The 17,596-nt window shown below is 52.9% G+C and overlaps 1 protein-coding gene across 3 annotated transcripts in view; it reads left to right on the top strand.

Annotated features, from left to right (window-relative positions):
* BDKRB2 (bradykinin receptor B2) overlaps positions 1–17,097 on the top strand; it is a 30,415-nt gene extending 13,318 nt beyond the window's left edge. Inside the window, exons 2-3 of one of the 3 annotated variants that reach the window (XM_041759820.1) lie at positions 10,117–10,226; positions 13,429–17,097. In XM_041759820.1, the coding sequence (XP_041615754.1) occupies positions 10,153–10,226; positions 13,429–14,533 (1,179 nt within the window). In that variant the 5' untranslated portion in view covers positions 10,117–10,152 and the 3' untranslated portion in view covers positions 14,534–17,097. Of the gene's footprint in view, positions 1–10,112; positions 10,227–13,015 lie in introns of all 3 variants that reach the window. The other 2 variants (XM_041759819.1, XM_041759821.1) reach the window with 2 other exon arrangements.
* Positions 17,098–17,596: the final 499 nt, after the last annotated feature.

The following is a 17,596-nucleotide window of genomic DNA, read 5'->3' as shown; positions in this document are numbered from 1 at the left end:
AAAAAACAAAAAGACAAATCTGGGGCTCTGGCGGGCTTCAAATCTCAGCTCTACGCTACTGGTTATGCCTCAATTTGCTCATCCATGAGACAGGGAAGTAACAATACTCCCTACACTGCAGAGGATTTTCTGTAACGTGCTTCGAAATGTGCAAAGAAAATAAATTTATTTTGCAGGTGCTTTACACATTGTCACCAGTCTTCACAACAGCCTTTGTATGGGAGGTTATCCCCATTTACTCGATGGGCTAGGACTGCTGCCCAACTCGCGTCCCTGGTTTGACTGTCTCCTGAGTCCCAGTCTGGGATCAATACCTGTGTTGGGGACTCAGGGTCAACTTTTCCCCATCTTCTCTGCTTCTCTGGCTTTGGGAGACTCCAGGCCCATTCCTTAGCAGGTTAATAGGAAGAAACATGCTCCCCTTCCACTCCCTTCTAGAAAAGGTATAACAGAGGCAGAACCTGGAACTCTGGAATTTTAATTCTAAAAGAGAATTTTCATTGCCTGTAATGGAACCAGGCAGAGGGCCATAGTCCTAGCACTGGGGCCAGGCTTGGGCTGGACTGTGGCTTTGTCTTGGGCAGGCCTGGCAGGTAGAGCCGGGTCCTGGGATCCTCAGAGGCAGACAGGCAGGCTCCTGGTGAACGGGAGCATGCTAAGCTGACTCATTCCATCTGTCTCCATGAAAGTCTTCGGATGCCCCCAAGTGAAAGATGGGCCCCTGACAGTGCACTGTGGCTGATCCCCCTGCCTCTGCTTATATGTGTCCCCGCGGCAGCTTGTTTCCTCTTTAGGGACGTGGTTGTGTCGAGGTCTCCAGAATTATCTATTATAACAGCTAATAGGTGGAAATGAGGTCCCAGAGGTAGCAAGGCATTTATCCACGGTCACAGAGCGACAGAGTACTGGTACTCAGCGACAGAGACAAGAGACGGTCCTTGAAGGATGGCACCAGGATGTGGCTTGATGTCCAAGTTCTTTTAGGCCCGCCCATCATGTCTGCACTCTTCCCCACCATATCTCACACTGAACATGATAAGCAAATAGAGCATAGGAGTTTGTTGAATGAATAAATGAGCAGGAGGTGTAATGTGCAATAGAATAGGTCCCTTCAGAGCCAAGTTCTCAAGCCTTACCGTGCGCGGGAAGGCACAAAACTCCACCTGCCTTAAAGTGTTCCTCTTGCACGCACCTTCAGCAGGACTTGAACCACTTCGTGCCATGAAGGGTTGTTTTCGCTCTCCAGCAGGCTCCAAATCTCTGTTTATTATGTCTTCCTCCTCCTAATTTTGTAAACCAGCTGCGTACACATTTGCGTGTGGTAGAGGACCCAGGCCAGCAGCCAATTTGGCAAAGGCCCCTGGCCACCTGCCCTCTCCTCCCCCCTCCCCCAGCAGGGTTACTGCCACCCTTGGGCCCCCAGGACCCTCAGGGAGCTAGACTGTCTGCAGGAGGAATGAGCACTCTTCAGCACACCCAAACCTGAGCCTCGCCTGAGGAATTGCTTTTCTAGAAAATACACTCCCTCTGGACCCACAGCCTTCCTTTCTTGCAAGGCTCTCTTACAAAGATTTCTTTTTCCTCCCATTATAAATTATTTACTTGCTCATGACAGAAATCCTGGAATATATGAGAGAGTGGAAATTACATCATTATAATCACACAAAGGCAGCTGCTGTTAGGTTTGGTGCATGCCCGCCACACCACTGCACAGGCTAGGGGTATGAGGTTGGGGTTTTTAAACTTGTTCACAATCAGACAAATTAGCACCCAGTGATTTCTTCCACGTGGGCTGGGGTCAGCTGTGGGATGATAAAAAAGAACATGGGGTCTAGGTACCAGGATTCCAGGACGTGGCTTCAAGTTGACTCTGCCACTAGCTGCCTGTGTGTCCTAGGAGAATGTCCACCATCTCTGGGCCTCCATGTGCACTTCAGTGACATGAGGGAGTCTGATGAAATGCTTGAAAGCCCTTCCCACCCTAATTTTCTGGGATCCTGTTAGGTTAATTGAGGAAGAGCTTCCAGGGGTGGATGGAAGAAGGAAGGAGGAATAGGCTTGGCACCAGAATCCCATGTTTCAATTAAGACAGGTCCTCGGACTCTGTCCCCAATGGCCCCAGTCCTGTGAGGGGCTCCAGACCCCTGATCGCCTCTGGCCTGCACCACACCCCTAAAACGCCACTGTAGCAGGAGACAGGCAAGGCCTCAGTTCTTGTCACAGTCTGGCACTTACATGCTGTGTGGCTTTAGACAACTCATCACCTCTCTGGGCCTTGTTTTCCCTTCTGTAAAAGAAGGTGGGGGTAGATTGAACATTTTCTTTTAAGGAAAATTCTTTCCTCCAATAAAATTGTTTGCAGTAGCCTGATACAGGCAGAGAGGAAGGGGATGCTGACATTTATGGAGCGTTGAACATATATCAAGCATTGTTCTAAGCGCTTTGCAATCATTAACCTCCTTATACTCCCAGCAACCCTACACAGTAGGTGCTATTAGCATCCCCTCTTGACAGATGAAAAAACTGAGGCCTGGAAGGGGTTCCGCTGCTTGTCCAAGGTTATACACAGCTAGTACGTGCTGCAGCTGGGATTCTGGCCTGGTTCAATCTCAGTCATGAAACTCCCAAGCCTTGGGGACATCTCCAGATATGCAGCCCATGCTCTTCCATATTTACATGTGTGCATGGGTGCGCAGACCCATACATACACACACTATGGCTGTTCCTCTGTAGCCCACCCACCAAGCTTGCTACTCAAGCCCCAAACCAAAGGCCCAGAGACTGCCAATCCCCCAGTCCCCATACAGCCAGCTGGGCTGCCCTTGTCATCTGCACAGGCTGCAGCCACCCGCATAGGGCATTGAGACGGAGGAGCAAAAGCAAAGAGGTAGGAGCATAGGGAATGTCCTTGGGGAACAGGCGAAGGGCAACCTGTCTGGGGCAGGTGCATCTTAAAAATAACAGTGTCTCTGGCTTTACCCGCAAAATGGTTTATTTGAGAATAGCAGAGAATTGCAATTTGGGACACACAAGATACATCAAAACCCTGGACAAGTCACGAGACCAGAGAAAAGAAATGCCCCCCCCCTTTTTAAGATTTTATTTATTCATTCTTGAGAGAGAGAAGGAGAGAGAGAGTCAGAGACACAGGCAGAGGGAGAAGCAGGCTCCACGCTGGAAGCCTGACATGGGTCCCGATCTGCAGAGAGAAGAGCCAACTGGGGGGGAGGGGGGCGCTGTTCTAAACAAAAAGCCTTTTAGACTAAATTGGGAGATGGAAGCATGATTGGTTCTCATTGGCTGAGCTGTGACTGTCTCTCATTGGCTGGGCTGTTGCTGGGCGGGAAAACAATCTTCCTGCTTTCTGCTGGGGTCCTAAAGCAAAATCCCCCACCCTTTTTTTTTGGTATATTTTTTTATTGGAGTTCGATTTGCCGATATATAGTATAACACCCAGTGCTCATCCCGTCAAGTGCCCTAAAACAAAATATTTCTGCTCAGTGTTCTTATTTACTGCAGTGGGGCTGGGAGGAGAGGCCTGATGTGAGTGCTCCCCCTGCTGGCCTCCCGACCCCATTTTATTTTATTTTTATTTTTTTATTTTCTTTTATTTGAGAAAATATTTATTTTCTTTTTTTTCCAAGTTTTTATCTAAATTCTAGTTCATTAACATATATGGAAAATGGGTTTCAGGTGTAGAATTTGATGATCCATCACTTCCGTATAATACCCAGGGCTAATCCTAACAAGTGCCCTCCTTACTGCCCATCCCCTATCTAACCATCCCCCATCCCCTTCCCCTCTAGCAACACTCATTTTATTCTCTATTGTTAAAAAAAGTCTCTTATGATTTCCTTCTCTCTCTCTCTTTTTACCTTCCCATATGTTCATATTTTTTATTTCCTAAATTCCACAAATGAGTGAAATTATACAGTATTTGTCTCTGACTTATTTTGCTTAGCATAATACCCTCTGATTCCATATACTAGAATGCAAATGGCAAGATATCCTTCTTTTGATGGCTGAGTAATATTCCATTATATATATGTCATATATATGTCATATATGTGCTATATATCATAAATATATATCATCATCATACCACATCTTCTTCACCCATTCATCAGTCAATGGACATTTGGGCTCTTTCCATAGTTTGGTTATAATTGATAATGCTGCTATAAACATCAGGGTGCATGCACACCTTCGAATCTGTATTTTTGTATCCTTTTGGTAAATCCGTCCCATTCTATGTTTTTATTTTTTATTTTTTTACAGAGGGAGGTGGAGAGGGGCAGAGGGAGAGGGAGAAAGTGAATCTTAAGTAGGCTCCACCCTAGCATGGAGCTGGATGCAGGGGTCAATCTCACAACCCTGAGATCATGGCCTGAGACAAAAGCCAGAGTCAGATGCTTAACCGACTCAGCCACCCAGGTACCCCAAACCAATCTCATTTTTTTTTAAAGATTTTATTTATCTGACGGAGAGAGAACACAAGCAGGGGGAGCAGCAGAGGGAGAAGGAGAAGCAGGCTCCCCACTGAGCAAGGATTCCCCAGGAGGAACTCCATCCCAGGACTCTGGGATCATGACCTGAGCCAAAGGCAGATGCTTAGCCGACTAAGCAGATGGCCCTAAACCGACCCCATTTTAAATGAGGTTTGTCTTTATTCAGTTGCACAGGCACTAGGAAAATGTATTATATGAAGATGGATGGGGGTAAGGGATGGCTTCATAAACAGCAATAAAAAACTGCAATGCTTTTCTTAAAGGTATCATTATGACAACCATGGAACAACACAGGAAAAATTTCCTTCTGCGTAAAACCCCAGGGGATGAAAGGACGCTGCATGCAGATATGTGCAGGGCTAGAACTCTGGGAGATTTGAGCGTGTTTAAATGCTATGGTTATATTATCTTATAAAACAAAACGAGTGGGTTTTTTGTTTCTTTGTTTGTTTGCTTGCTTTAGAGGAAGGCTTGGTGATAGGATGTCAGACGAGGTTGCCCAATCATTAAAACTTCAAAACCCAGTGTGGGAGAAAGAAGTAAAACATGCTGAACAGCAGAACCTGCCATAATAAGCAGGAAAAAGACAAAGGCCGAGCCGGGCTCCGGGGGCATCTGAGGGCGAGCAGAGTCCAGTAAGTGCGCGCCACCCTCTGCTGCAGAGAGCAGTGTGGGAGAGGGCCTCTGCTTCTCTTGCCTTCTCTGCAAATGTTTCCAGAACATTCCAGGCCCATAAAGTATCCAAATGCCAGAAGGGCCCATGTGATTGGGTTGGAGCTTCTAATTCTGCTCTCTAGGAGTTCCTAGAGTGGGGGTTGACTTCCCGGAACCCCACCCTTCCCCAGAGACGGCTCTGACATTTTTTTCAGAGAAAGGGAGGAAAATGTCCCTTGGAAACTGTGTGCCTGGGCCACGCTTCTTCCTGCTGCTGAGGCCAGTGAGGCTCAGGAGCCTATCTGCTCCCTCTGCGCCCCCGGTGTTTACGCGGCCTGAAGTCCTCCTTGGTGACCAGCTGTAAACAGCATCCTCACTGGTACTCAGGGCCACCAGATTTTAGAGGAAGGCATCCGTTCTGGGGAGGCGTCCAGGAGAGGGTCTGCGAGGTGATGCAAGCGACCTCGGTTCTCTCTGGGCCGGGCCTTGACTCCAAGTGGCTGGGTGGTCTGAGAGGCTCCACTTACTGGATGGAACGAGTGTTTCAGGAGATTGGGGAATGCACACCAGTGCGGGCACAGGGGGGACCGGAAAGCTGAAGGGGGCAGGGCTCTTCCCTGTGGGGCTACTGAATATAGTGGGAGAGACAGCCACACAATCGCACCACACACACACACCACACCCCCTCATACACACACCACACACACAACACACTCACACCATACACATGCCATGCACACACACCATACACATACACCCCATACACACAGCACATCACACACATACCACACACACATATCACATACACACATCACACACATATCATACACACACCACACCCGTACACATACACACCATACACATGTGTATACACATACACATCACATACACATCACACACATATACATCATACACACACAAAAAAGGCAAGAGAACACCCACAATCACAGGGAAGCTAGACCTGAAGTCTCAAGGTCTCCCTGGAGCCACAGACCAGTCACATCCCAACGACACACTCATCTTCCATCCAGCTGAGGAATCGGTGTCTGAAAGCCGAGTCTGGGTCTGTGCCGGGGAGAGCAGGCCACGGGCAAGGGTCCCCTCCTCCACCCTACGCCCCGGGGTGTGGCTGAAGCAGACCAGCCTGTTGCTGGGGCAGGACGGTCAGCTCACCTTCTCCACACGTTGCCCGCAGGCTGTGTGCATTTATCTACACGTATTGACTCATGCAGGCGTCACCACGGCTCTAGGAGATAAGGCTGTAGTTATGCTAACCCCCAAATGACAAGCCCAGCAGAGGAGGACCTGCTTCTGATCCTGCCAGCCTAGCTGCCAGGCCGGGGTCCCCAGTTGGTGCCACAAGTCTCTAACGAAGTGCTTTCGGGTTGTTTGCCTGGTTCGGTCATTCTGCATGCAGTCTCCGTCACAGCTATGCCACCTCCACAGCTGCTTCTTTAATAGACTTACTTTTGAACTGTGACTTCCTATCACCGACTATTTTTTTTTAAGATTTTATTTATTTATTCATGAGACACAGAGAGAGAAAGGCAGAGACACAGGCAGAGGGAGAAGCAGGCTCCCTGCAGGGAGCCCAATGCAGGACTGGATCCTGGGACCCCGGGGTCACGCCCTGAGCCGAAGGCAGATGCTCCACCTCTGAGCCACCCAGGTGCCCCCTAATACCAACCAAGTGGCAACCGAGTATCATCCGTCATAAAAAACCACTGAGGGGGGCACTTGATGGGATGAGCAATGGGTGTCATTCTATATGTTGGCAAATTGAACACCAATAAAAAATAAATTTACAAAAAAAGAAAAAAAAACACCTGTAGAAACGAAATACGATGGGCTGTCTACACTGCCATTCGGGTCTGGCTAGATTCGGGCACTGGGCCTGCCGTCTTTGTTGAAAGCAGGGTACGAATCCCAGACAGGTGTGGATGACACCCCAGCACCGCTGGGACTGTCCTCGGCCCCGCGGGGAGGAGTGACCGCGTGCTACCTGGTTACTTACCAGCCTGTCCACACCGCCTGCTGCGGGGAAATACCCCCCACCGGCTCTAGCTGTCCGGCCGGCTCCGGGGTAGGAGGCTCCACACAGGGGGGAGGCTGGCCCTCGAGAAAGTGACCCTGTGCGTTTTGTGGCGGCCGCAGCCCCGGAGCCCCGCCGACACGGATTCCTGGGAAACCAGAATCGGCTCCCCCTGAGGCCTCAAGAGGCCTTTTGCTCTTGGCGGCGTGGACGGCCAGTGTTTATGGGATTCGGCGGAGGGGAATATTTTTAAAGCGAGTCTTCTTGGTCAGGATTCGGAGGCCGATGGAGAACAAGTGGATCAGGATGTTGGGTGTTCCTGCTGAAGCATCAGTTCGAGGCACGAGGGGGAAGCCCAGCTGCAGAGGAGTCACCCCCTCTCCCGGGGGCCCCGCTCCAAGCCCCGAGGCTCAGGGTCTGCGGGGGACTGACCCAGGGGGATGAGGAGGCTCGTTCAGGGTGACGCCGAGGGTGCCACACTCCGGGCCACCACCTCCCCTCCCCGCCCTGTGCCACTGTGTCCCCCCATGCTCCCTCCCACATTCCTCCCAATCCCTCTCCGACATGGGATGTTATAATCCCAGGATGTATTCCACAGGGTCCCGGGAGCAAAGAGGAGAGACATTCACATGGGGGAATATGGAGGGATCTTTTGACAGAGGATCTATTTACAGAGTGTGCACAGCATGTGGGGGCACCCCGGGGGCCTCAGGGCTAGCACAGCTGAGGCTCAAAGTGGAGGTTCCCCTCCCTGCCGCCGCTGCTCCCTCCCTGAGAACTGACCAAGACGAGGCAGCTGTCTCCAGAATCCTGGCCAGGAAGGTGGAAAGGGCCCCTGGCAGGAGCTGTGAACTCGGCCCCTGGAGGCCCCGAGGCAGGGAAATGGGAGCTGGTGCCCCATCTTCACCGTCTCCATCGCCCTGTGCCCTGCTGGTCCTCCGGCTGGCCAAGTCCATGGGAAGCCAGTGTGCAGAGCTCCTGGCGAGGTCCCCCGGGGGGCTGCAGGGAGAGTGGCTCACACACACACACACACACACACACACACACACACACAGTCCTCCCCAGGGCGCCTCCAAAGCATAGCCGGAGAAGCACCACCGCTCACACCACTCCCTCCACCCCATCAACTTCTCTGGACTTGAAACCTCTGTCTCAGGATTGCCAGGGAGAGAGAAGCCCTTGGCCTTGTTTGGGAAATGAGAGCAATGTTTACAGGCCTTGGCCAGCAGTTAGGATCAGCCGGCCAGATCCGGGAACACCCGCGCAGGTAGGTCCCTAAGGGAGGGCAGTGAGGCAAGGCCCGGGCACTCCCCAGGGTGACAGAGGCCGAGCCACCTGTGCACCTGGTAAAGGGAGGCCTATGAGCAGGAGAGGTGGCCCCACGGGGCGGAGGAAGCTCCCCCTGCTGTTCCCCCTGAGTCTCAATAAGCAGCATGGAGGAATGAAGGATTCAAACCCACGATCTCTGACCTCCGGCTGAATTTTCTTTCTGGGGCCGGGGAAGGCCTCCCAAAAAGGCAATCGACTAGATCTTTCTTCCATTCCCCAGCCCCCCCCTCCTTTCTGAAGGATCAGCTGGGCTTTGCTGCCTTTGCTCCTCTGGCAAGTCTCAAATCCTGACCTCAGCTCCACTGAGGGGTTCAGCTAAACCTTTTCCAGATGTTAAGTAAATATCTTCTGCTTCTGCTTCACGTCCTGCTTACCGACTCAGTCTCTTCTTTTTCTAATGCGCTTGTAATTTCTAAACTGCCCACTGCCTTACCCCCACCCCCACAACTGAATTCAGACAGCTGGCTTCTGGAAGCCCATGTGCCCGCTGTTTGCACAGGCTGCTTTAGCTGAGAAGTGGCTGGAGCCTGCGGCAGGGCGGATGGCTACACGCGTCCACACGCACGTGCACCCAGGCACCCGGAGATTCACACTCTTCCTGGACAGGAGCAAGAGGTCCCGTGAGATCGGGGAGCAAGCTGGGGTCCTAAGCCCCACCCCCAGGTCTCATCAGCAATGGCACGTGGACGAGTCACCCCATGTCTCTACACCCCACCTGCTCTGCAAGGCAAGCCTACAGCTGGTGCCTGCCTCTCTGGATGGGAAAACAGAAGATCCTTGAACAAAGTGGGGGGGTTAGGGGTGCCGACACCCCTCCCTGTCAAAAATCTGCATCTACTTGTCGACTTCCCCAAAACTGAACTGCCTGATAGTCTGCTGTTGACCAGAAGCTTCACCGATAACGTGAACAGCCGATTAATTATGTAGTATCTCCTTACAACAAAGTGAGCTAGAGAAAAGCAAAGGTTATTAAGAAAAGTGTAAGGAAGAGGAACTAGTGTCACAGGCTGTACCGTATTTACTGGAAAACACCCTCCACCGTGGACCCTCACAGTTGGAAGCTGTGCTGTGCATGGGTGGGCCGTGCACTGAAGTGCAAAGAGGGTTAGAGAGAGGCTCTGCCTGCAGAAGCCCCGCTGGGCAGAGAGGGTCACATCTCTCAGAACCTGAGGGCACCCTGGAGGAGCCGCCCCCACGATGGGCTGGACCTGCTCCCCCTACCTGCCTTTCTCATTACCCAATTTCCTCCTGTTTATCCTCAGGTCTCAAAATAAATATCCACTCGCCCCCCCCCACAGCAGGCTGGTGTAGGACTCCGTGTTAGATGCTGTCATGGGACCTTTATTTCCTAGCACTTATGCCAGTTTTCAATTAATTAGTGACTGTTTCAGTAACATCTAGCTTCTCCACTGGACTGTACGCTCCTGGAGGACACGACATGGTGCCATTGTGTCCCTAGCACCTGGTATGCAGTAGCTGCTTAATAAACATTTACTGAGTGAAGGACTCTGTTTCCCTCTCCTGGTGGAGATTATGTGTGTTTTATGGTCCCCAGCCTCCCCCATCTAACTGTCTTTTCTCCGCCCCAGTCAGCCCAGGAGCCTCACTTACATCCCACCCTGAGTCCAAATGTTCTCTGCCTGGAAGAGACCCATGTTCCTGTCTTTTCATGAGGACCCTGTGCCCACTACAGCCTCTCTCAGGTAAGTCAAGAGAGTTCTGGGATTTACAATTTATATGGGAAGGGAAGATAGCCAGAAATCCTGGAGATCATGACCCTCATCTCCTGGACAACAGTTGAAGCAACAGGTGTTGTTGACTCCACAGACAAAAGCTGATGGGGCTGGAGTTCAAATCCCCATGGGCCTGGTGGGAGCAGAGGGAGAGGAGTATTCTGTGGGGTTCAGTGGGATTCGGGGACATAGGAGGAGGACACAGTACCGGTGGTCATGTGCAAGCTGTCCCAAATGAACTTGGAAATGAACAGAGTCAACACCCAAGGAACCAGCTAGAGACGTGCCAGGTCACCACCAACACTTGTCTGGCGTCTGGTAGAAGGCCAAGTCACTCTAAAGAGAGATCGTGGGGAGAATGATCCTGAGTGGAAGCAAAGGGGAGAGAAGGTTGGTCCTGAGGGGGTAGTGTTGGCACAAGAAAGGGGAGAGGGCCCAGCCTGGCCTCTCAGCCCTGTGCGGGGTGCAGCCTACTATGCAGAGGACCGGACCACCTTGGGGTACGTAACGCCCAGTTACACACTCCACAGGCCACCTCGGACCATCCCCTGGCTTCTCAGGACCCCGGGGCCAGGGCCATCCCACTGGCAAGGGGCCGTATTGCTGGGAAATCACCAAGCAGCACCTGGTGCCATACTTCAGTCTGGAGAGAGCCACACTCTGAGAGACACAAATCTCCATGCCCAGGGCACTGAGGAAGGGGCTTTTCTGTAGCTGCAGAAATGGAGCCAAAGGCTGGACCAAGGAGGCTGCCCTGGTGGGCCTTACTTCAGTGCCTGCCAGGTTGCACAGGTCAGAAAGTTAGGGCCTCATGGGGACGGCTCGCCTCTGTGCCATGGTGTCTGGGGCCTCCACTGGAATCCTCAAAGGCTAGGGTGCCAGGATCAACCAGAGGCTTACCTGGGACCAGGGGATCCACTTCCAAGGGACCAGTTGGCTCCACGAGCACCCTCATAACATGGAGCCAGCCTCCCCCACAGCCAGCAACCCTAAGTCTGGTCACATTCACTGTTAGCTGGTCACATTCACCTACCTTTTGAAGGGAAGGGTAGCACAGAATTGCTGGACATGCTAAAACCACCACTCCACCAGCAGGATCTTTCTAGAGTGTTTTTCCTATTCCATTGCTCCTTCCTTAAAGCCCTCGAGGACAAAGCCTCAGGTTCTCAGCAGCCAGCGTCCTTTTTCCCTTATGCATCCCATCTCTAACCACTTCCTGTCTCCCTGTCCAACATCTAGTCTGCCTTCCACAACATGCCAGAGGCTTCCCCACTTCTTCAGCTCCGCTCAAGCTGCTCCCTCTGCCCGGTCTGTCCCATCTCCTCTGTTGTTTGTTTTGTTTTTCAGTTTTCTTATTTGAGTACAGGTGACCCACAATGCTACCTTGGTTGCAGTGCACAACACAGTGATCCAACTTCTCTATACATTACGTGGCTCACCACAAGCGCGTCCACCATCTGTCACCACACAACGCTAGCCCTTCTTACTCTCCATTGACATGTCCCTCATCCTTTGAGACCCAGCTCCAGAGCCACCTCTAACCTTCCCCACCCACGCCCCAGTTCTGTGCCCCCAGGCCCTTCCTTCCACCCCACGGCACTCACCACACCTGGGAGCTTGGGCAGGGCAGGGGACACGTGGTCCTCACCTCTGGGTCCTTACAGCCAGGGCAGGAGTTCAGCTCAGAGAAGATGCTCAAGGCACATTTAAAGGATAAATGCACTGATGAATAAGTTAGTCACCGGTGCCCAGTCTGGCCGCTGAAAGCCAGCCAGCTGCTCCTGGAAGTAGAGGAGCTTTACCTAGGAAATCCCAGAGATGAACAGCAGACTCTTTCCCATAAGTTGTGGCTCTCCTCCTCCCCCATGAGCCTGCCCAGGAAGGAATCACCTCCCTTCCCCAGGAAGAGCCCCTCTACCGCCATCGTCCCTCACCCACCCCACAGGATGTTGAAAATGTCCACTTGGTCCTGCCCTCTGGGCTGTGCTCTCCGCTTTCAATGTGTTTTCAGACCCACTCTTAGATTCGAACCTTGCAACAGCCATGCAAAGCAAGTCAAGAAGACAGTAATACTCTACCCCAAAAGAAACTAAAAGGAAGGTCAGAGAAGTCAAGCAATTTGCCCAAGACCACACAGCTAGGATTGGAGCCCATATCTGTCCAAGCCCCATGCCTCTTTGCTGAAGGTAGAGATGAATTAGCCTTAACAGCGACGCTTCTAGAAAATGAACTGCTCCATGACCTCAGTCTCGCCCAAGAGTGAAAGAGGAGCCAGTGGGTTAATGATAAAGTCACTAACATGGGAGCAAGCACTGCGAAGAGAGGTGCTGGTTGTAGTTGCTTAATAGGTGCACAAAAATACTTATTCAGGCTTATTGAATCAGGTGCAGAGGTTGGGGCTTTTTGCGCATTGTCATGGTTTCCCACCACAACCCCAAGAAGTAGATTTTGTTATTCCCATTTTACGAGGTAGGTCATCGAGGTTCAGAGAGGCTCATTAATTTACCCAATGTCACACAGCTAATGAATGAGCCAGGACTTTGAACCCAGGAGGACTGCCTGATTCCAAAGCCCCTGCCCCTCCCCGTCCATCATGCGACCTCTGATTATCATCAACACTTTGCTGATGCAGGTTCTGGAAGCACAATGCTGCCCTCTGCCAGAAGGAGACAGGGTGTGGGTAGATAGACTGTGGTCTCAGAGCCAGGCTGGAACCTCCCTGTCTGGCATGATACCATTTTTCTCCTCTAATCAATTAGTCACCACGACCAGGCCATGAGAGGCTGAAAGATGACCAGCTCCCTTGGGAGGTGCCCGTGTGATAAGGAAGGAATGTGCCGTGGATCCTCCCATCGTGGGAGCTTCGAGGGTCCAAGACTCAGATTGTTAGTGCTGATGATGGACGCTGGCCAAGGAGACGTCCCAGTGGAGCCACGAGGTGAAGACCACGAGCTCTCCACCTAGCCCAAGGAGACGGGGTACCTCTCAAAGACCCCGGGGAGTCAGGGGTGCCCGAACCCGAGTCTCTGAGTGTGCAGCAGAAAGGGCCTGAGTGCCATCCCGACCTCGCTTCTGGAAGCTGCTTGCAGATCCCCAACTCCTTCCGCGTCAGCTGTTTCTCTTCCTTCTTGTGACCCGAGGTGTAAACAGCCTCTTTTCCACTTTCTTTCAGCACTGAAATGTTCAACAGCACCTCGCAAGACCTCATGCCCACTCTCAATGGGACCCTGCCCAGTCCCTGCGTCTACCCCGAGTGGTGGAACTGGCTTAACACCATCCAGGCCCCCTTCCTCTGGGTCCTGTTCATACTGGCGGCCCTCGAGAACCTCTTCGTCCTCAGCATCTTCTGCCTCCACAAGAGCAGCTGCACGGTGGCTGAGATCTACCTGGGCAACCTGGCCCTGGCAGACCTGATCCTGGCCTTCGGGCTGCCCTTCTGGGCCATCACCATCGCCAACAACTTCGACTGGCTCTTCGGGGAGGTGCTGTGCCGCGTGGTGAACACCATGCTCTACATGAACCTCTACAGCAGCATCTGCTTCCTGATGCTGGTGAGCATCGACCGCTACCTGGCCCTGGTGAAAACCATGTCCATGGGCCGGATGCGCGGGGTACGCTGGGCCAAGCTCTACAGCCTGGTGATCTGGGGGTGCACGCTGCTCCTGAGCTCGCCCATGCTGGCCTTCCGGACCATGAAGGAGTACAGAGACGAGGGCTACAACGTCACCGCCTGCATCATCATCTACCCGTCCCGCATCTGGGAAGTGTTCACCAACGTCCTCCTGAACTTCGTGGGCTTCCTGCTGCCCCTGACCGTCATCACCTTCTGCACGGTGCAGATTATGCAGGTGCTGCGGAACAACGAGATGCAGAAGTTCAAGGAGATCCAGACGGAGAGGAAGGCCACGGTGCTGGTCCTGGCCGTGCTGCTGCTCTTCGTCATCTGCTGGCTGCCCTTCCAGATCAGCACCTTCCTGGACACGCTGCTGCGCCTCGACATCCTGTCCGGCTGCCGGGATGAGCACCTGGTGGATGTCTTCACGCAGATCGCCTCCTACGTGGCCTACAGCAACAGCTGCCTCAACCCGCTGGTGTACGTGATCGTGGGCAAGCGCTTCCGCAAGAAGTCCCGGGAGGTGTTCCGGGGACTGTGCCAGAAAGGGGGCTGCGTCCTGGAGTCCAACAAGATGGACAACTCCATGGGCACCCTGCGGACCTCCGTCTCGGTGGAGCGCCAGATTCACAAACTGCCCGAGTGGGCAGAGAACAGCCAGTGAGGGGCCGCGGCCACCAGGACCACAGTTCGTGTGTGCGAGGACCAAGGGACAGCAGAGCCTGACAAGGAATGGCAGGCAGGCCACATGTGTGGCCTCGGCCAATAAGTCAATGTCTCTGGTAAAACCCAGGAGCTTGGCTCCTGTCCCACGCAAGCTGCAGGGGGGCCAGGCCGGGAGGGTGGGGTGGCCTCACACCCAGCCAAGGGGCCCCATAAACACGACAGTATTATTGTCCTCATTTGCCACTGCCTCTGGGCCAGTCTGCATCTTTCCAGGAGTGGAAGGGGCCTGGGGACAGGGATAGGAGTGACTGAGCTTCCCTCCCACGTGCTGTCCCACCCTGCCCCAGCGGGTCAGCTCAGACCTCCAGAAGTGCCACCCCCGACTTCGGAGCTGCGGCTGAGTAAACAGACCAGGCCTGGCTGGCGTTTGGCCTCAGGTCTCTTCGATCTACTCAGCTGGGACTGTGGAGGATGGTTTCTCAGATTACTGAAGGTTTAACTCTGAGGGATCCCTGGTAAGAACCCAGAGGCCAGGATTCCATCACTTCCCCCGCCCGTGGACCAGACAGCAGGTGCCAAGGAACTTGGTAAGCACCTACCTGGCACCTGCTGCTCATGCAGCATCAAGCACCACAGGCATGAGGGAAGGAAAACAGATTATAATCCCTGTCTTGAAGGAACCTGAAAACTCCAACGGGGATGATGGGGATCTTACAACCACCAGAAGGCTGTTCTGTGACCGACTCGGTCAAGCAAGGCACTGCGGGCGGTGCAGAGGAGAGGGGAGAGGAGCCTGATGCCTGCAGCCCATAACTAGGGGCGCCTCGCTTTGTCCCCGCCTGTTTCGTCCTCTGTACCTCCAGGGTGTTGTGAGGATTGAGAGAGGTAATAACAGACAAAGCGGTACTTTGAAGGAAGGAGAGGTGCTCTATAAATGTGTGGCTTTATTACACAGAACGGAGGTAAACTGTAAAGCCACAGCTTTGTAGCTAATGGTTGTGTAAAGCACCCATCCGTGTCTGCCATATAATAGGTGCTCAATAACTGCCTCCCACCCTCCCTTCCCACACTGTCTCCCCCCGCCCCGCCCCCACATACACACGCAAGCAATCTGGGGGCAGGCCACCCCTTCAGTGTTTGCTTTGTGATGACCCGGAGAGACTTCTGATGGAGCTTATCCAGGGATCACCTGCTCAGACCCTCACTGGGGGTGGAAGGGAATCAGAAGGAGGCCTGCCTGCGCACCATTGTTCCTATGTCACCAGTCAAGGGCACCAACCAATGGTTTGTTTGAAGGTGGCTCAGTGGGGGCCACTTGAGGGCAGCAGGCAGATGATTTGGCCCCAAGGTCACTGACCCCAAAGCACTGGGCCTGGGGACCCACCTCCCCTAGGGGGCTGAACACCCCATGGGTGTCGGCGGCAGCCCTGGCTCAGGAAGGCAGCCTGGGTGCAGGCAGGTGTGGCAGTGAGGAAGCTCTGGGGAGGGCCCCACATCCTGAACAACAGAACTGACAGGTACAAAGCTGAACAAAGGGAGAATGCGGTCCCCAGGGGGCCAGCAGCCAGCACTGCGGGGGGCGGGGCTTTGTCAGCTGTGGGCGGGGCGATGGGGGCGGAGCGGCTGCCAGGTGTCAGGCAGCAGGAAGGGACCCTCATCCTGGCCCAGAGCTCTAAGAGACAGCCCTATGCCCCACCCCCAGTTCCTCCAGGGAGGATTCATTTCTTTTTTCCTACCTGTTTCACAATCAGTCTCCTGGGCCAGCCCCAAGCCCCAAGCCCCAAGGGGAGAATGGAGAAGGCACCAGCCAGGCTCCGGCATCAGGTGGTGTAGAGGCAAGGCAGGGAGCTCAGTAGCAGAGGAGTTCAGCAGCTCCCAGGCTGGTAAGGTAGGCAGCACCCAGCTGCTCATTCGCTCAATAAAAAAATAAAATAAATAAAAAGGTTATTTCCTAGCAGACTGTCCCTGGAGAAGACGGAAACCCAAAGGACCAGGAAATTTTGGATGGCAAACAGCCTAGAAATCCTCATCAAGCCAGCTCTAGGTTTTAAAACAAAAAGGATTCCCAGCTTTTGTAACCCCCCCCCACCCTCACCCCACCACACACCCCTCTAGGTCCCAGTAAACATCCATACTCGTAGCTGGAGGAAGAAAACAGTTGAGTACGAAGTAGCAATGGTTTAGTACTTGAAGTCACCCGAAGTTACTCGCGCCCATACTGCCAGGGTGGAATAAAAAGGAGGCTGCGCTTTGCCCCTTTGCAAATGTGTGGCGCTCATCCACCAGCTGGTGTGTGGCCGCGTGTAAAGGCCTTCCCAGAGCAGAGCTGCCTCACAGCTCTGGGCACCTAGTGGTCCCCTAGGGGTCCTCTCGGGGTCTGCAGGAGGGCAGCCGCCCTGTGGGTTGTGTTGACACTGTGATAAAGAACATCCGTCCTGTGAGAAAACTCGGAGAGCCGTTACATTGTAAAGAGGGAGCATTTCGCAAACAGTGAGAAATGGGTGAAATGTGGAAACGTGTCTTTGCCATACAGCTTAATAAATGGATGAGGAGTTTTTTGCAGAGCTTTTTCATTTGTTGTAACTCTGGAAACCCTGAGTTTTGTGAGGACACTGCAATAGGCAGTCAGGAGCCTTGGTAGGGGGTGGGGGTGGTCATTATTTCCACTCTACCTATCTTGGGGCTTCTGTCCTGCAGAACAGTGGTGCCCAAGCTCCTGTGATTGTGCATCCTTATAAGTAAAGGAATTTTGATCATTTATACCCAATATGTAAACTTCCTAATATGTATTAAGATGTAGACTCTAAGATACACTGAAGTAGAAATGTAAGAAAATTTAATAGAGTTTGATACCTTCCCCTTCCTATATCCCCGCAGGAGTAACCCATCACCAAGCTCCCGTCAGGTGCCAGTGGGGCCCCATGAGGACCTAGAATCATAGGGTTGGCAGCGATTCAATCACTCATGCATGCAATATATTTATTGAGTACTTTGCGTTTGATCTCCCCTTCAAATCAGGAGTGTCTTCTACAATGTCTAGATTAAACAGTTGTCTACCCAC

The sequence above is a fragment of the Vulpes lagopus genome, chromosome 6, assembly GCF_018345385.1.
Source record: "Vulpes lagopus strain Blue_001 chromosome 6, ASM1834538v1, whole genome shotgun sequence".
In the NCBI taxonomy this organism is placed as follows: domain Eukaryota; kingdom Metazoa; phylum Chordata; class Mammalia; order Carnivora; family Canidae; genus Vulpes; species Vulpes lagopus.
The sequence above is the reverse complement of the archived record's forward strand: the minus strand, read 5'-3'. Positions and strand labels throughout refer to the sequence as shown.